Source organism: Oculina patagonica, chromosome 4 (genome assembly GCF_052425735.1).
Source record: "Oculina patagonica isolate OP01 chromosome 4, crgOcupat, whole genome shotgun sequence".
Taxonomy (NCBI): Eukaryota; Metazoa; Cnidaria; class Anthozoa; order Scleractinia; family Oculinidae; genus Oculina; species Oculina patagonica.
Genome location: NC_135761.1, coordinates 43,954,608 through 43,974,962, shown reverse-complemented (window position 1 = coordinate 43,974,962; position 20,355 = coordinate 43,954,608). Strand labels below are relative to the sequence as shown.

The 20,355-nt window shown below is 39.5% G+C and overlaps 1 protein-coding gene and 2 pseudogenes across 2 annotated transcripts; 1 reads left to right on the top strand and 2 right to left on the bottom strand.

The window, feature by feature from the left end:
- Nucleotides 1-1,458: 1,458 nt before the first annotated feature.
- On the bottom strand, nt 1,459-3,363 carry LOC144652553 (kelch-like protein 24a; annotated as a pseudogene).
- A 1,028-nt stretch (nt 3,364-4,391) lies between these two features.
- On the bottom strand, nt 4,392-9,279 carry LOC144652620 (uncharacterized). Its single transcript, XM_078512695.1, has 3 exons — nt 8,679-9,279; nt 7,101-7,254; nt 4,392-6,221 (listed from the first exon to the last, which is right to left on the bottom strand). The coding sequence occupies exons 1-3, from the start codon at nt 9,045-9,047 to the stop codon at nt 5,908-5,910; spliced, it is 837 nt and encodes a 278-aa protein (XP_078368821.1). The 5' UTR covers nt 9,048-9,279; the 3' UTR covers nt 4,392-5,907.
- An 8,900-nt stretch (nt 9,280-18,179) lies between these two features.
- On the top strand, nt 18,180-20,197 carry LOC144652567 (uncharacterized; annotated as a pseudogene). Its single transcript, XR_013570562.1, has 2 exons — nt 18,180-18,326; nt 18,380-20,197. The product of XR_013570562.1 is annotated as an uncharacterized LOC144652567 (transcript).
- The last annotated feature ends 158 nt before the right edge of the window (nt 20,198-20,355 follow it).

Sequence of the window (20,355 nt, the reverse complement as noted above, 5' to 3'; positions counted from 1 at the left end):
GCGAAACTTACTCTTAAATGTGTTCTCATGCATCACCCGGCGTGAGAAAAAATGAATGTAAAAGAGAAAATTTCAAGTCACTTCAAATAACACGCGTTTTAAGATTTTTTTACAAGGTTTGACATTAACTTTTTCGAAAATGCTCCAGACTCGCGGGGTCACTTAGAGAAGTTATTTATAGTAAGATGTTTAAAGTAGCTGATACAAAATGTTACCTTGCAATTGCTATGAGTAAATTTTTGGTTTTTGATTTTTGCACCTACAATTATTGCTCAAACTATCGTCGGAATCCGTAAAAATCTTTGGCGTTAGCACTCAGATACAAAAGTAGAAATTCCTGACCGCATGGTCTTGGTGAGAACATTTTTACACGTTTTCTCCTGCTTCTTTTTTTAGCGTAATATAATTATTTAATTTCCGCATTTTCTTAGCTTCTGTTATAGTTTGTTTACCTTGGTAACAGTTTTAAACGTGTAATGAAACGAGTTCGGAGGCTTAACTTGACTAATCAACCAAAACATCATGAATAAACTCAAGGCATTAATTCATGCCGGAGCTTGATGGGCTCCTGTTCATGTCGTATTTCCTGTCTGAGCCCCTTTCATAGTACAAGGTCATTGTGACTTGATTGCTCATCTTCTGATTTACTCTGTTTTCGTCTTTGCTTTTGACAAATTAAATATCACCAGAAATAACACAATTTCTAACTTGCACCCTACTAGCAGAGGTCTCTGGCTTTGTCCTGGGCCGAAAATAGTAACCAATAGTCAAATTAAGCATGCACCGCGGTTACTTAGCGACAGAACCATCACGTGATGCCACGTTTGTTGCGATGGCTCAAAAAAGAGAGCGGGAATAATATAAAGAAATGCGTGAGACAGCGGGCTCAAAGTGTCAGCAAAGATGCAAGGAGATTGCGTTTTGAAGAGATAGAGTCGTCTAAGACCGTGGACGGATGAAAGCTATTTTTGACCCAAGGCAAAGGTCTCTAGCCTCCTGTTCCGTCAACTCAGGGAATACAAAGGGAAAAAGGCCTAAAAGGCCTCTAAGGCTAAAAGGGAATCTAACCTGCTGACAGTGCATCTGAGAAACTGAGCTGATTCTTCGCTGATATTGAAATAACAGGATCGCGCTTGTGTAGCTCTTTAAAGGGTTCATTTTTTTTCGGTTTTGGATTTTTTATGACGGTATGACTTTGTTTTTGTTGCCCTCGCCTTGCTGGGGTCTTTTCAGGATTGTTTAGGAGCGAAGACTTTGCTCATAGCCATTTTACACCAGCTCACGGCTTTCTGTTTGTTTATCTTATTGCCTAGCAAAGAACGTGGATAACACATCTTTATTACTTATTTCAGAATAAAGAGAGACGACATGAATATGTATATTCTTTAATTATTTTCTTAAAAAATCTCTAAATTTAGACACGCCTGGAGATCTTTCTTCCCTGCCCCGTTCAAAAAAATATATTACATCTTGTTACAAGGGAGACACGAATGCTATGGCAACAGACAAATCCCCCTAATAACAAATTGGTTAACCTCATATTTTAGTCACATGATACGACATAAACGGGAAGCACTGGACTTTGGTTTTTGTGGTCCAGAAGACTCTAAAGATTGAAGATTTTTGATGGCCCCTTTAAAAAGTTGCAATGAACAAGCATTCAGTGAGACGAATGCTGTCTCCTCGGAAAGCCCGTTCAAAGGGCATTAAGGAGGTCATCTTCCATACGTTATTTTCTTGATCATAGACTTCAACAATGTGTTTGACATCTTCACAAGAACTAGGCTCGCTGGACCCACCCAATACGTAGAGCTTGTCACACACACAAACCATGCTTCCAAGCATTCTGGGCACATGAAAGTCAGCTATAAACTGCCACTCGTTTTCCAGTATGTCATACAACTCACAAGATCGCAGAATGTCCCCGTCTGACCCAATCCCGCCTGCGATAACAATCTTATCCTGGACAGCGGTCCCAAACGCCAGCCGTCTTGCCTCATGTATGTTAGGCAATTTTTCCCACGTGTGCTTTTTCATATCAAATCTTTCCACATCAGAGAGAAAACAAAATCTTTGAACGTATCCTTCGTTTGCATTTCTATGCTTCCGACCACCAATAGCGTAAATGAATTGTTCCGTTGGTACAATGCAAACTTGATCTTTTTGGCCCCAGTTGAAAGCTGGAAACGAATTCCACGAATTCGAATCGAAGTCGTATTTCATGGCAAATGTACTAGATCTGAGCGGATTACTCACAACGGCGTAAATATTCGCCTTGAAATACAAATACTTGCATCTCATTTCTGCAATGGGATCCAGCGAGCACTTGTGGCTTAACGGAAATTTTTGTCCTAGCTAAAAGCACCCATTGGTTTAAAACAGGCTCAAATCGTTGCGATTCATTCATCTCTTGCGCGATAGCGAAAAGCTTTCCTCGACACGACACAAGAGTTACAGACTCTGATTGCAAGTCAGGTAATCTTCGCCATTTGTCTAGCATAGGGAAATAACATAAAACTTGCTTCTGTCTACAGGCCGCTATTACATTTGATTGAAGTGACTTTCTTGGCAACTGTTGCCATGGAAAATGACAATCATCTTTTCCATCGAGCCATCTTAGCGCCTGCGTCATGCAATCTAAACAGCTGGCATCTTCAGCCACAAGAGCGTTCATCGCAATATAACTGGATAAATAGTCACGCGTTACAAAAATCAGTCTTACGTGACGAAATAAATCCTTGAATTTTTCAGTCCTTTCACACTTGTTTTGATCAACCCATCGTACTATTATCTTGAAAACATCTTCTTCGGCACTGATAACAATCTCATCGCTTGAAATCCATTTTTCAATTTCTTCGCTTGACAGATCCATAAACTCTTTCGACTGGGCCACGTTGGCGAAATTTGAGAGAATAAAATCGCGTACTTTTGCTGCCAATTCTTCGCAATTGTGCTCTTCGGAAAAGTAAAATATCGGAATACAATTTGAGGGACACAGTCGTTTCTCTAAAAATTGTTCAGAAATGCGTTTCAGACCAGGAAGAAGCAAATAATCCGCGGCAACAATTAAGCCCATTGCGTTGTCCACATTGTTTATCTGTGTTCGACCATTGTAAAGAATAAACTTGAGAATTATTTCCATAAGAGTCGCAGATATCATAGGAAGTCGAATGATTTCTTCTTTACTCTCTTCCGTGCCCTTGCTTAGCCGTTTTCCAAAGAAAGGACTTGCCTTTAAAAGAGCATCTCTGCTGGCCATAAACACCGTCTCGTCCTTGGCTACCAGTGTTACATAGCCTGAAACAACATTGTCTTCTCGCGTGTATTGGCGTTCGTCAATAATCAGGATATGGGTCCACCTGGACGCGTTGGGACCTAGCAACCATATTATCGAGCTAACCACGAACTCCACAGCTACACCAACATATTCAAACTCTACAACTGCATTTATAAATAAAGAGACTGGTATTTCAAGTGATCGAGGCCAAACAAGTCTTGATGCTATGATCAGGACTAGTGTTTGATGACAGCCTCGCCAAGCCGAGTGACCTTTTTAGTTAAGCTTCTTAACAATTCAATGTTTGCTGTTTTCATTGTCGGGGTATGCAAATAGCAGATGACAAAAAGATAAGCTAAAGCAATATTTTCACTTCAAAGATCTCACCCATGTCACTAGGAATCTTTTCTTGCTAAAACGTTTTCAATCGAGTCAACTCTTTAGAAAAGCCTTTCAGAGTCTTACCAGTTGTGCAATATTCGGGGCAAGAATTTCGGCAGTGTCATAAGTTAATGACGCTTGCCTATTGTTTCACGATTTTTGTTTTGTCCTTTGCGATGGCAATGTTAACAAAACACACAATGCTAAAAAGAATGAAGTTTATTGTTAGCCTTTGGAATAAATGTTTTTATTCTTAAAGAATTGTTTCCTATATAGGCTTCGTAATTAAGCCATTGACATCAAAGATTGCTTGACACAATGGCGACCTCCTTGGAGCAATCCCTAAGGTATAAAAGCAGATTACATCAATTGCTCTTTCTTGACGTGATATAACGGTTGATAAGTTCTATTTTTTAGAGTAATTCAGGTTTTGTACATAAGTCCCGCATTTGCAAAATAAACGTTTTTATTTTGATTTTGCTCGTGGCCGGCCTTTGAAATTGGCAACGGTGAAATATAGAATTTTGCCAACTAATAAGTAGATTTGAGTGTTGCAATTTTTAAAGGTTACGGACATTTTTATGTTCTTAAATAACTCTGTATGAAATTTAAGAATCGCTCGCTCTATATTCGAATGTTGACATGAAATATCGTTTAACAGATATTTTAAAGATAGTGCATAACTTTTTGGACAGGCTAAGATGTAAATAATGCCAAATCATGCACTTTCAACTAACTGGTTTCGACAGTTGTTTCACAGTCATGTATCTTTTTTGCGGTAATTGTTTGTGTATTTTGTTTGTTGGTCCTTTTTGGAATATATAGATCAACCTAAATGTCAAATGTTCTAGACGTTTTAAAGTTAGCGTTGTTAAACCTCCATAATTTAACTGAATCGAGTAGTGTTTGCTAGCTTCAAGGAAGAAGCTCGCAAGCGTGGACATCCCGATGTCAAAATCACCTATTTACATGAGTCGTTATCAGGCGCGGATCCAGAACGATTCCACCGTTTTGCGGAAATCGGTCACATTTTACGACGATTGTAAGTTTTTGGTGTAAAGAAAATTTCCAAGTTTGGAGATCAAAAAGACGACTTTTAAGCTTCCAGGATAATGGTACTGGTCAATATCGAGTATGCTCACAGGCTCGCTCCTTCGGCGCTCGTGTTATTGGTAAACGGTCAGCATTTTTTTCTGGATCCGCGCCAGGTTGCATGCATGGTTGTGTAAAAGAACAAGTGTCTACTAAAAACTATTCTAAAGAAAAGGATTTTGACCTCTCGAATATCCCTTAAACTATCCACATTTTGGGCTTCATCATTAATTTGTCCGAGAAGTTGTCTTCAAGAAGATATTACATCGATTGCACCAAAAAAGAAATATCTGATAGTTCCCCCTAAGATACGGAGTTTTGTAACAAGTAGATCAAAGAAATGCCTGCATTTATGGCATTTTTGTTGACCTTTTTGTGTATTGTACTGGGCTTTGGTGAGGCTGCACTGTAGACAAAGGTTGTGGTGAAGGCCGGTATCGAGTGTGTCGGTCAAAACTTCTCAACTGTATTTGCACTTAATTTTCAAACGTTTGACAATCAATGTGGAAATTGGCATCGCAATAGACCCGTTAAACTTTCACATCTTTTATTTATATCCATGTGCTTGTGAATGTATACGTATTATATTTTGGTCGATAAAGGACTTAATCCTCGAGAACGTCAAATACTGATCTTAAAGTCGCGATGAGACATTCAAAGTTGAACAGCTACGTTTTTCGCTGCCATCAATCATTGTTTTAGTTTCAGACGGAAGCGAAAAACGCAATCGTTAGTATAGTTGGGTTTTGATCTCTAGAGTTCGCGCTTTATTGAAGAGCGCAGTAAATAAGATGTGCTACCTTATATTTCCTTTTTTGGCGTTTTAGCTTGAAGTAACTTTTACAAAATAAACAAGTTTTGAACTTCATTGTTTCAATTCTGTAAAATACACCATACAGTAATCTGTAATATGGTGGCCAAAATAAGTTATTAAATTAGGACAAAAATGAACAAACAATGGGTTGCATTGGCAAATAAATAAATTAATTGTTACCATTGTACAATTGCCAAATTTTTAAATTTAAAATTTTGACTGGCGTGCATTTTATTTTCCTTTTTCTTTGCTTACTGGTCCTTTTCAAAACAGTTTTTAACTGCTAAAATTTTGAAATAAATTTTCGCAAATATGCGTGAAAAAGGCAATCCTTTCTTCATATCTAACACCAAAGAGTATGCCATCTATTGACGTTCTTTCCAGGACACGTGATCACCTCCACCCACTGAGCACCAAATGACGATTCACCGGACTGGTCGCCTGTATCCACATGACCAATCACGTGGTCTGCATTGATGAGGTATTTGCAACAATGCATTGCAGTCAAACGTAGAGTTAGTTGGCGTAGGTCAAGAGATGTGAGGTCCAGTGCATAATTTTCGTAGAATAGCACGTCGGTGCTGCCTTTCTTTTTGGATGTTCGATGCGATTGCAGGTGCTTTTCTCCGCTGAATAGAGAGACGTTTATGTACAAGTCTGCAAATTGAAAACAGCAAAAGACGTTAATGACACATTGAGCAAGACTGTTCATTTTGACAATCTTGGACGAAAGTCTAAGACACTTTCACTAACAATTATTAATAAGCACTGGCAGTTTATTCGTTAACCCTCCTTCCCTTACGTCAAAGATGAATTATCAACTCTCTGAAACAACGTTTGCAGGGGAAAAAGAGGGCCGGAAAATATACTGGCTCTCTTTCTGGCTAAGTGCCTCTCGAAAAGCAGTGTCATATACGCAATAGATACGTGCCCGTCTCAGCTAGCATTATGAAATATTGTACCTACATGAAATACAATATTATGGCTTTGTCGAGCATTAAAATAGACAATAAACGTAACTGGTGTACAAAATTAAGACGCATGTACACTGAAATGTATATCGTCCTAGGCGTGTGCTTTATTGGTTATATAAGCGGCTAACTGTTTATCGTGCGTGTGTCGAGAGTTGGGCCAAGCCTTTGAGTTTTCGCTGTATTCTTAAGTAGCTAAGATATTGTGCCCTTATAGTGCTTTTTTCTTAGCCATTGATGACTACTGATGTGCATGCATTGGTACTTGAATTGTTGAAGAAACGCCCGCAGTGTTCTAGAGCCTAGCAACTTGCTATGAAACTAAGATGAGGCGCTAAATACAGGCGCCTTATTGTCAAACTTGCTTATACCATGTATAAACAGTCTGAACATATATAATTAAGCCAAGCGGTAAGAAAATGAAGCAGAACTGGAAATTAATTCTCATGAAATTGAGAAGCAAAAATTTCAGGGTTCAGCAGGAATTGAGGTTTCGTCGTCATGAAAAATCCTTAACGTTTATTTGAAATATAGTGTTAGATAAGTGTAAACAATATCAGATCACCTGAACAACTAACGCCACATCTGTCTTGCCTTTTTCCTTCTCGAGCCTTGCAGCAGAGGTTTCGGGCTTTTATAATGTGTACCTTCATGCGATTTGTAGCTTTGTCAAATGATAAAGACACGTTTACTTCTCCGGCTGGGAAGTCTGGGAATACCTGCGGACAATGAAACGACATATGACTGCACTGAGATATACGAAAAGATTATCTTTCTAGGAATTTCCAACAAATCAATTAAAGTAAAATCATAAGGCTCATCCTTAAACATATGGCCTCTTCAAGGCCTTGGTTTATAATCCGTGATTTTTTCTTAAAATGTGGGTCTTGTCATTTCCCATTTTTATTTACAACGTCTAAATCATCATATTGAGCTTATTCATCGACCTGTACTTCTAAAGAACTCCCTACAATAGCCACACTTCCTACAGTAGGCACATGTACAATTAGAGGACCTATTTCTCATATCTGTTTTGAACACATGTTAAAGGGTGGTTTTTTCTTCTAATCTTGTCGAGACGAGGCAATTTTCTCCTTAAAATTTTATTCCTGAAATATCCGTTGTCTGTAACAATTATTCTACTAATAAATTTTAAGGACGTAAACAGTTAACGGTAACATTTAATATTGTCTAAAGTATGTTTCTGCTAAAAGACCGGGGAGATAATTTAGATGACCGCCTTATAGGCAGCCTCCCACGCAGTCGTTCTTTAATAGGGGCGATCGTGTTACACTCCTTCCCCTAAGAACGACTGCAGCTGCGTGGGAGGCTACCTTAGAGGATGATGTACGAAAACACAAAACCTCATTGTTTATTCTCTTCTTTATCAACATCGGGAGTATATGATTTGCAAATGGTTTACCAGATTCAATTATACAGATTGTGTTTATAAAAAAATAAATAAAATAAAATAGATTGTAAGGATTGGGTACGTTGTGAATGAACAATACGCAGGCTTGGACACACACAGGCAAACATTCATAGGCACGTGCTAAAATGTATGCACTGTCGATCAGCCGCGTTCCTACTGTTCTTGTTAAATTAACCGTACAATATACTTTTTCCTGTTCGCGTTTAAAAAAGATTCAATATATAAAAACGTTTGCAAAATGTAACTTATTAGTCCTTTGGACATAAAATTATAGAGAGCGTAAGCAATATGTTAAAAATGAGCAAAATTTACAAAATTATTCTTCGAGGTTAGTTCGAAAAACATTGTGCCCTAAAACTGTGTAAACACGATTTCATTTTCTGTATTATAGTGATTGTGACTGAAATGTCATGCCACTTTGAACAGATTATAATTTCACTTACAATTTAAATCACTTCAACAATATTTATGACAGTTGAAAGTTAGGTATACCCGATATTTTATTTTTCTTCTTATTCTACTTATCATTATTTTTAGTATTTTATTTGACATACAGTTGCAGTTGACATATTTAAAACGAAGCGAAAACAGAAGCTGTCATCGAAACATGTTTTTGCATATTCAATCAGAGACGTTGTCTATTTTTTAAAAAAAGAATGAATAAAACATCCTCTGTAAGATTTAATCCCTGACTTCTTTAACCTCGCTTACCTGGCCAGCTAACATCTCTAAATCGTTGGTCCGATCTTCTTCTTTGATTCTGGGTAAATTGTTATTTTCCTTAACATCACCACGAAACGACGAATCAGTCGAAAGACTGCCATGATTTTTAGAACTCGTATAATGAAGTCCTTTGAGAGTCTTCTTATTTTCACTAGAGATTTTGTGTTTTGTATTCCTTGCTCTGCTAGGCACGTCTGCTAGGAAGGCCGCTGGTTGAACTGGCAGTGGTTCAGTTCTCGGTGAAATGGGCAGTTGTTTCTGATTCTTGCGGTTACCCGTTGTTTCCATCCATTCGAACCAAGTTTCCTCATCTTCTTCGTTCTGAAAGACCGACGTTGTACATTGTTTATTGCCCATTACAAATTTCCTTTGAAATCGTTCGAGGTTGCCATCTGGTACATACAAGCTAAGTTCGACAAAATCGATTCCCTCATGTTAAGTTTCGTCGCTTGTTTGAAATTATGGACACACAGCCTGCCCGTGCGTGCAAATAACAATCGCAAATCTTGTGTAGAAGTGAGCTAGAAGTAAACAAAATTTAATGCAAGACTTGGACTAATTAAATATTCATATTTGACCGACTTCTCATTTCAATTAGACGCATCGCATAATATTAATCTGATGTACACATCGTGACAGGTCAAAAGCGTATTGGATACCTTTTTTTATCTCAAGATTAAAAACTTGATTTCATCTAGAAATTTAAATTAATATTGGTAAAACCTGAAGTATTTTAAAAATGTCGAAAATTCAACTCACAACGTGAATACATTTCACCTAAATTAATATGGCATTATGTGACCTGATTGTCTTTGGTTCATAATGACATGCAAAAACGATGTCAGCAAAGCGAAAATGAACAGTATTTTAATGATTAAGCCAGATGGCAGGAAAAGACGCGATGGAAAGAACTATGAGTAAATCAAACAAATGGAAATTCTCAAATTACATGCTAATTCGCATCCCTTTTTACTTCCCAAGCTTTAGTATTTCTTAATTTTAAATATTATTCCTTTTAATATTTTTTGCCACTCAGGCTCCATTAAGCTCTCTTCTTTCATAAAGTCAATTTCAAACTGAAGGCCGAACCGTATTTTTGGCCGACAATTTCACTACATTGTTCTTCAAACATTTTTATCTTTTTTTTATTTTGACACAGCGCTTTTGCCGTAAAACACAACCTGCCACAATAAAATTGTACATGTACATCATTGCCAAGAAATAACAATGCTAGAACAAAGTCATTTTCATAATAGCCTGCATGTGATTCGCGTAGTAGCGGGAGCGAATGAGAGGCGGCTGTATTCGTAGGCTATTTTCATAACAAAAGTAGAAAAATAAAACTCTAAGGCAAATTAATTTCAGGCCTAGGAACTTCTTAGCACGTTATAAATATATATAGTTTCCCAATTTATATTCTACAAAAAGTCTATTGGTGCACGGTCAATAGCAGTTGGAAATTACATATCCGTGTGGGATTTTTCGTGGGTAGATATCTAGAAGCGGACATAAAACTTGTTATTTTTTAAAACAGTATTGTTGCATGTTCAGCTGGGAAGTGACCACTTTAAGGGGTTGGCTTCTTTTTGTTCTATTAGCTTTGGTTCAGACTTTTTACAGATGACAGTTTTATTTCCGGACCAACACCACTGTATTTAGTCGTTTGTTCGTTCGTTCGTTCGTTCGTTCGTTCGTTCGTTCGTTCGTTCGTTCGTTCGTTCGTTCGTTCGTTCGTTCGTTCGTTCGTTCGTTCGTTCGTTCGCTCGCTCGCTCGCTCGCTCGCTCGTTCGTTCGTTCGTTCTTTCGTTCGTTCGTTCGTTCGTTCGCTCGCTCGCTCGCTCGCTCGCTCGTTCGTTCGTTCGCTCGCTCGCTCGTTCGTTCGTTCGTTGCCATGGCTCAAATTTCTACAACTGTTCTCTACATATTGTACTGCTGAATTGATTATTCTTTCGAATAATCTCCGTGCATTGTTTCTCGGTATAATTTGCTGAACCGGAAATCACTTGTTTCTCATTTTTTTCTTCTCTCCATATATTAGTGTTCTTACTGATAAATATGAATATCTTCGCTTCAGTTGATAATGTATTTTTTAAGAAATTTTAGTGTGTAATATTGCTGTCTGTTAATTATGTCTAGCCGTATTACATTTTGCAAGCCGGAATGGCGAATCAAAATATAAAATACAAATGGCAACAAAGCCGCGAAAATCATCCTGGACAGACCACTTTATTCGTCAGCTTCTGATGCCCTCGTAGCTTTAAAGTGGCTTAACCTAGAACAACGTAGATTTTATCATCGCTGTATATATGTTTATAAGTGTATAAATGGACTTATGGATCACTCTATGGAGTTACTAGCTAACAGGGACATTCATAGCTATAACACAAGGAATAAAGACATGCTTAGGCTACCTCATGTAACCAAAAATTGGGGAAAGCAGAGAGTGTGTTATCACTCTCTGAAAGACTGGAATAACCTAGACAGAGACACCAGAAATGCACTTGATTTTGTACATTTTAAGCGTAGCGTTCTAAGTAGGTTTTTTAGTTAATTCTTTCTTTTGTATTCAAGTTAATTTTGAATAATAGTTTTTAATTCTTAGGTATTTTTCGTTTTATTGTATATAGTCTTATTAAGTATTTTTAATCTTAGTTAGGACCTTTCTGAAAACCACTGTATAGTGAATGAAGGCATCCTAATAAAAGATTATTATTATTATTAACTGAAAAACGTACGTATATTGTCCAAAATTTCCCTTTCTCAAAATCCAAAACTTTGAATTGTGTCTTGCATTGCGCGCGCTCGGGAAAAATTAAGAGGACTTCAACAAAACCTGTTAAACCGGTTTGTGTTCTATTCACGCGTTATGAAACGCTTCATTTCGATTGAACAGGAGACAGTTCGTGAAAAGGAAATTAAAACAACACGATCGTGAGCCAAATAAAATCGATCAATTTGTTTTGTTATTTAAACGTACTTATCAACGGTTTCCAGTACTTTCTACCACTCATACCACTTATAATTAAACACTATTTACCGTTTGATGCTACAATAATTAATGGTTTCAACGAATGCCCAATCATTGTTGAACAAGTTGTGGTAACCTTTGTGATGATAAATGTTACCATAGTAACAGTATAGTCTGCAAAAAACACCTTTGATTGTTGGTTTAAGTATTTATATCTAAGGGCCTGTTTACATGATTCCGGAATGACTTTCATTCCGGAACGAAACTCGTTCCGGAATGAAGTTCGTTCTGCATTCACATAACAGAGTCGACCGGTTCAACCAAAGGCATTTTCACGTGCGCGGTTTTCGCGCGAGATCAAAACAAGATGGCGCGTGTTTCGCGCAAACATGTTTTTGTGCCCATTAATTGCCGTATCTGTGATTTTAACAAGTAATTTGACCATAGAGCTGCCTCTTTGGGCTAAACAGTAAATGCTATTACGTTTTTTCGCTTTGAATTCAAACTGTGGAGTTCGTGTGCGGTTTCATGAGTTGCGATTTCATCTCGGAACGAAATTCGTTCTGTGTTTTCATGATACCAGAATTTACCGTACCCCGTGCCGCGTGATCTCTGTCCTGTCCTCGCTCACTCCCACTCACGGTCACTTGGTGTGTCCGTCGTGGAGGCCTGCTCCGGTCGGCTCCCCTCGCCGCTCGCGCGGTGCCGACGCCATTCACACGTGGAGTCGGAGTTCTGCTGTGGGTGCTCAGTGGGGGGGTGGGAGACATCCCAGGTCAACAACACTCGGCTGGCGCAGGCACAGGCGAAATCAACGGATTTTGGCTGTTTGGGTACGGTCCTTCCGTGCTGGCGGCTCAGTGGTCTCGCCTGGGTGCTCGCCGCTCCCAAACCTGCTCGACCTCCTGATTGCCTCGATTAGGTATAAGAAATGTCATTCCAGAACGAAACTTTCATTCCGGAATGAAAACCGGAACGAAATCATTCCGGAATGACTTGACTTTCGTCTCGGTATCATGTAAACAGATACAGAGAAATGTATGGGGATGGAATGAACTCGTTCCGGAATGAAAGTCATTCCGGAATCATGTAAACAGGCCCTAAGAAATGAGCTTGGTAGCCCCACCTCAGTTTTTATTATTGAAATGCGATAAGCACTTTAAGTTGCAACTTTTTGTACAGTTTTACAAAGTTCTACGTATAGCAGATTCAGAGCTTCATAAAATTCTTGAAAATTTAAGGAAGCTCTGAGCGCCCTTCGTTGTATCTTATCGAAAGTTTGTAAATTGTACTGTTGAATTACTCCGAGAAAATGATAGGGTGCACCGAGGTCGTTTTTTGAGTTATTAGTCTTTAAAAGGAACAGGTCAAATTGCTCTTATGGTAACCAATAACGTCAAGGAAATAAGCCTAATTTATTCAACAATGATTGAGCATTCGTTTGATACCCATTATTGTAGCATCGACTTATGAACAGTGGTAGTACTGACCCATGAAAGCATTCGAACTGGAAAGTGCTAGGAACCGTTGCCAGCCACCTTACAAATATTTTGTTAATATGTAATGTTTTAAGATATTTGGAGACGGTTATAAATGATAGTCGATGGACGTCTCTGATGTCCTGTCATCATCAATTTAAGAAACCTATCTATAGAGACACGCAACAAAATATATGATGCATAAATACTAGAAACGCTGAAAATCACGTCTCTTGTCTTTTTCATACTTCCAGCATCGACTGGATGCAAACAACAGCCATTCACAGAACCGTACATAACTGAGGCGTCAATCAAAGTCGTTGCTGTGGTGACCGCAACAGCCCAGACTGCTTGCAAAGCCAACAAACGAATATTACAGAGCGGTTTTGGCTTGATGCAATTCATGTTAGGCAGTAGATATTTTTCGGCGTAGAGTGCGTACGCCAAAGCGACTACAGAAGTTGTTTGGAATGTTGAATAAAGAAAAGTGATAAAACCGCACGTAGCCACTTGTGTCTTGTGATGAGGTGATAGCTGGATCGCTATTGTTAACTTGGATAAATACTTCGAAGTAACTGTAAGCCACTCTAGCAAGGTAGGAAACATCATAGATATGATTAAATTGTCGTGAAGAAGAGAGATTTCTCTCAGCCGTCTCGACTCCTTGGTGAAAATCATTGACAGCACGGCCATTAGGTAGTAAACGAACGCTACGCTCAGCAAAAATAAGTACCATATTTCAGAGTGCAGACAAACAGGACTACCGTTCCAGGTCTCAGGGATTCCTTGAATGCGTGGCGCACTGTAGTTCACCATGATAGCTGTGCCATTTTGGGTTGACTATCCCATATCTTCTTCGACTGGTCTACCGATGAATGAATTCGACTACCCGCTGTGATTTTAATCTGTTTAATCTTCGGACCATAAGCAGATCATTGGCAAGACTGCCATCCATATAATATTATCCTTGACGCACTTTCCTTTTTTTTACGCAAGTCCTTCAAGAATCCACTATTTTCTTCAAAATTGAAGTCTTCGTCTTTCTCATCATCTGAGACAATATCTCTTGCCTTTAAATTCATGATTAATTTAAAAGTTAATTTCAAGCATCGCCAGGTTTGAAGCAGTTCTAAACAATTGGTTACCTGTACTGTCTTTTGTTTAAAAAGGAAACGATACTGTATTTTTGATCATGTCTTATGTTCATAGCCCCCGGGAGAAAAAATAAAGGCATACCCCATAATGGAATAACGCCTACCCTACAACTAAGAGAAAAAAAATACTCCGCTTTAAATCTATTTCCTTTCTGGAAGCATCAATGAACAATATTTTTGAAAGGTAAAAATGTCGAGTCAAAAGCTATGTATTTTCCTCCATTTTAGTTGTTGGGCCATCAATGGTTGATTCTTCGCTTCACCAAATTAAAGTCCTCCCCTAGTATTAAACGCCGGTCTCGTATAAACGCCGGATCAAAATTGCTATTTTTTAAATTAACGCTGGGGGCGTTTGTTCGAGGTCCCAGCGTTTATTTGAGGTCAAACTAACAAGTAGACATATTCTCGTGAATGGCACTGCTATGACATAGCTAGGATGGACGCTGTGCAACAATAAAAAAACCAGCAGTGTTCGCGTTCCTGTCTCCATGGATGCATTTTCTTTCTTGTTTTTATAGTGCTCACAGTCGTTGAAGTCTCAAGGATCCCTCCAGCATTTGTTTATAAGTTGGAGGAGGTCGTTCAAAAAGAAGACATTGATATTGACTTTGTACCGTACCCATAACCTTTACTTGCATGCTCCTTTATTGTTCATTTAAGAAATGGAAAACATGTTCCGTGTTTCTATCGTGTTTTACACAATGACCAAGCTATTGCGCGCGTTGTGATTATTGGTTGATACCTGTCATCTATAGAGTGCAGACACAGAGATGACGTCACGGGGTGGTGTGACTCGCGCGCGTGATCAGAGTTCATAGTCCAAATCAGAGTTTTCGGCAAAGTTTTTCAAACTCGCGGGGCCACAACAAAGCAAAAAAAATTCAGCTTCATTACAAATTCACAGCCAAGCATCGTTTACCTTTCGAAGCATTCTACACCTTAAATTTCAAGTACCTTTCGAGGCAGTCTGTTTCCTTGTTTCGGCGGCGAAATTGGCGAAATGTGCGTTCGACGTTTTGTTTTTTGCGACGCCATATTTAATTTTCAAAGGTAGTCCGCTGTTCAATGTGTTTAAGGCCGCAACGCTACGATTTGCTGCACGAAAAAGCACGAGAAAATACGGATTTTTCCTATGAATGTCGCCCTGGGGACTGTCGATACACGTAGCAACACCAGATTTCGCAGTTGCGTTACGGAACGCACGCTGCGTTTTCTCTAGATTCTGCGAGGGTCGGATCCCGGGGGGGGGGGGGGGGGACTCACATATGAAAGTGACGGGGATGCTCGTCGTCTCGTTTAGGGTTGTAAATTTCGGATATTTGGTCTCGCTTAGGGTTTTCCGGGCAAAACGCCAATATTTTTAGCCATTATCGGTCATAATGGTCTCGTTTAGGGTTACAAACGAAAAAATATACAAATGTAAGTTCTATTCTTAGTTTTCTGGTATCTTTTAGTGGTCAAAAAAAGCTTGAGCCACACCCAGATTGGTCTCTTTTAGGGGGTCTTTTCAAAATTTCCGACGAGCATCTCCGTCCGTTTCATATGCGAGGTCCCCCCCCCCCCCGGGTTCGGATCTGACTCGGATATCAAGACAGCTTCTTCGTGGGCTTTAGAAGACTAAAACAAAAGCCATACATTTAGTCAATGTTTTCGAATTATATTTGAAGATGAAATACGACAGAATTTGCTGTCTTTGACTAAAATTTCGCTCGAACTGCGTAGATACGATCGCATGTTGTAAAGCCCGGCCGGTTCATATAACATTGCTGTCAACGCGAGGTCACATCGACTCGGATTGCAGAGCGCTAATCCGATTAACATTGCAAAATGATGTTTGTAGGCACTAGCAATTAACCAAATTTGGCCTTCATTTTCTACGCTCCTTAGAAGCTAAAAGAAGCCCCCATCTCTTGCATTTTTTGACGTTTGAACAGTTCTACTAGTACCTTATTCTGTTTCTCTTTACTCGTTACTCCGGACGTCTAAAATTCACAGGGGTGTCGGAACACCGTTTATACGTTATGCAACTATCACTGTTGAGCCGCTGGGGGGGGGGGGGGGCATAGGCAGGGGATTTGACAGCAATTGTTTGCCCGTAGTGGGGACTTTTGACCGTTTTAATGGACTTTCCTACAGCATTTTATTGAAGTTTACTTAGTTTAGTGACTCTTTTGAACATCCACAAATGCCCTGGGGTTGGGTATTTGAACTGAAAGTCTCAGCGTAGTTCAAATGCCCGCCCTCCTCCCTAGGCTCGTACCGAAAGTGCTCGTAAAAAAGCGTTAAATGCTAAAAGAAGTGCTCGTTTTTTGCCAAAAAAGTGCTAAAATAATGCTATTATTTTAAAAAGTGCTCATGGGTTACATAAAAATGCTCACTTTTTTCCGATTTTTTTAAACATATAATATTAAATTTTTCAGATTTACAGTTACATTTTTCAACAACAACATGTAACGATCAGTGTTTTTTTTTTTCCATTAGTCCAATACAACGTTTAAGGTTTTCTATAAAACAAATTATCTATGCTACTGATACCAGAAGTTAATCATCGCTTGTTATTGGGTCATCGTTACCCATACTCTTCTTTGTAGACACTCCAGACACTATTTCGCGGCATGCCAGACAAGACCCCCCGGGGGGGGGGGGTACTCCCTATAATGGCCTATAGTCCTATACTGGGAGGCTCCGCCCGAAAGGGGTACCTTTTTCAGGCTCCAGCTATATAAAAGGGTAGGGATTTCACGAGTTTAAGTATATGAAAGGGTATGGAAATCTGACATTTGGCTACTTAAAAGGGCTTTTAATTAAAATATTTCGAACAGACGCAATTTATGGCTGTATTATTTTAATTTATTAAGCACTACATAAACATGACAAGAAAACGTCCTATTTGAAGTCCACGCCATGCCTCTTAGGTATATAAAAAGGGGTACCTTTTTTCAGTTAAAGGTATACGAAAGCGGTACAATTTCTGTCAAAAATGGTATATAAAAGGGTAAGGGGTTAGAACTTGGGGCGGAGCCTCCCCGTATAAAACTTTTTTGAGTACCCCCCCCCCCCCCGGGGAACAAGACAACTTCCCGTCTTTCATTAATAGTTGTTCTCCTGGAAATTGCTGAATCCGATCATGTATGCTTACGTTTTTTGCATCACAGTTTCCCCTAGTCTTATTTTGTTCACTGATTGATGGCAGAGTACGCTCTCGAGCAATCTCCGGCTATGGCTGGCTGACTTCCATTGTTCCTCGTCGATGACGACGCCATCTTTGAACGAGTGTGATGGACTGGGTTTCTAGAATGCAACCGCTGACCAAACCAAGCCTCATCGGCTCCTTTGACTAAAATGAGGGCAAAATGCATCTGGGAGGCTTTGGACGCCATAAATAAAGTCAGATTGTGTTTTTTAACACAAAATTATACAAATAATCAGTCGAAAATCCAACATAATGCTAGCAGTGCTTTGGGATAAAATGTAAACAAAAAAAAATGCTCGCAAATCCAAATAATGCTAAAAAAAAGTGCTAGCACTTTCGGTAAGAGCCTACTTCTCCCTCCCCCCCCCCCCCCCATCCCTCAGCGGCTTCACATTGATAGGTGCATTATAAGCGTCATTTTTTGTGCGATTTTTAGCCTTATTTTTAAACGCTTAGAAAAGTGCATCGTTTCGGATACGCTCAGGCTGGACATTAAAACTTCAGAAAATTTTAGGGAACGAAATATTACTTACCGAATTTACGAACCACTGTTGGCTTCTCGAAAATCTTAGCCTGCCTTTTTTGGCCCAAAACGACATTTTTCTCTCTCCGAAAGCAACAGGCGTTACTTTTCCCATGTCACGATAGGATATCTCCAGTTTCTCGTCACACTTTAATCCGAAAATCGCAGGCGATTATAGGTCTTCCGAATAGATATTCATAGACTTGCCTCAAGTCGACCTCACGAGTTTCCACAGTAAATATGCGAGTGAAGCGAGCCTTTTAGGCCGCGAAGGGGCCGTGCGAGCGACGAAGTCGCTAGATCGAGTGACGAAGTCGCGAGTATTATTGAAAGTCTAAGATATTCACCGAAATGGTCTGTTGGGTTGATTCAGGCTAGAAACAAACACAAATCACGCGAGAATGCGGATATCTTATCTGTTTACCGCCTGCTTTTTGGCTGGTGTGTTTTTTATTTTATGTTATTATTATGTGACCAAAAAAATTGCTTTGAAGATGAAACAGGGAGTACAAGTTGTGCTAGAAGAATACCAAACCAACTTTTCGAGTCTATTTAGCAACCTAAACATTACCGACGATTTGATGTCAAGAGCAATTCAAGCCGGTAACCCTACTCGCTTAAAGAACGTTCTCGAAAAAGCTTTAAGGGGTGAAGACATCAACCTTTTGGTTATTGGAGGCTCTCACAGCGCTGGAGGAAAACTTGGACTTGACGAGAACAGTTTGGACGGATTGTACTTCAAAGTGTTTGCAAAATGGTGGAACAACACGTTTGGAAGAGCGACAACATCCTTTATGAGAGAAATTCAACTAGCAATCGGGGCCACTGGAAGCCAATTCTTTGCTTTTTGCTACAAAACGTTTATTGCAGAAGGCGAGAAAATCGATATTGTTTTGATAGAGACCTCTCACAATGATGAAGTATATAAGACGGCGAAACCATTGGAGCAGTTAACTCGGCAAGTCCTTATGTATCCTTCGGCCCCAGCAGTACTTTATATTAATATTGTCGGTCGTCTAGGCTCGAATTCGTCGTGCATAAACCTCGAGAATTATGGGCAAACAGCGGTTGCACGCCATTATGATATTACGTCGTTCAGTTTAAAGGAAATACTTTGTCGGAAGGAAAAAGGTTAGTGGAAGGTTAGGTTTACTAATCAGACTTATAACCTGACCGGCTCCGATGGTAACCATATTGGCGCCAAGGTGCACGCTCTGGTTGCGTCAATGATGATTGAACATGTGAAAAACGTTTTAAAAGAAGTCGTAAATAACTACACTAACGTTTCCAAGGATCCTTTCAATCAAGTCACAAAAAACAAAAGCTCGAATTTGCCGAAGCTTTTGCTTATCAACGAAACCGAAGCCTTGAAAGACCCATTGTGTTGGACTGGGAAAACGCCAAACGCTTTCAAAAACCTTCACCGTCCAAATCTTCAACTTGAAGTTATCAATAACAGTAGTTTTTCACCGTGTTTTATTGTGCGTGCTCAACCAATGAACGTTAAAATTATATCCAAAGAGCTGCGCCCTGATACCCAAGGGGGGTGGTGTGCGTGGCAACGTTTAAGCACCCTTCAGCTGAAGATCTATGTACCTGTAAGTGTTGATGCCAATTTTGGTCGTTCACGGTCTGTAATAGTTTTAATCGGCAGGCACATGAAAGGCAGAGCTTCGATATGGTTGGACAACAAGAAAAACGAGACTGTTAACACGAGCAAATCAAGCTGGTCAGAAGATCGATATCACACGATTGCAACAAGAGTGAACCCAGGCTACCACACGATCACGGTCAATACATCACGTGACGGAATGTTTATGGTCGCTGGAGTGTTTGTTGGAGCTCCTGACTTTCAATCAATATAAGGTCCATTCTCGTCCCCATAGCCCTTTCGTTTCTCTTAGCCGGCTGGGCCTTGGCACGAGAAAACGAAGGGCTCTGGGGACACTGCAGGATTTCAAGTCCTAGATTCTAGGACTTCCGGTCTTCATGTATGCAGTCATGACGTTTCAAAAGAATGTATGAGAGAGTCGTTACGTTTTCGACTTCCGTTTAGGAATTCTTTGTTCCAAACAACCAATAAAAAAAAAATCGAATTAATTCAAAAACCCTATGTCCCCAGAAGGCCCAGAGCCCTTTGTTTTCTCGTGCCAAGCCGGCTAAGAGGAGAATGTATAAGGTCGGTTTTAATCTCTAATTAACAATTAGACTACGAGCCTGAGTTTTCTATGAGCAAATAGTCAACGAGGCGCAGCCGAGTTGACTATCGCTCATAGAAAACGAGGGCGAATAGTCTAATTGTTTTAGTAGAAACTCTAAAGGATTGCAGTCCAAAACATACAATATTGT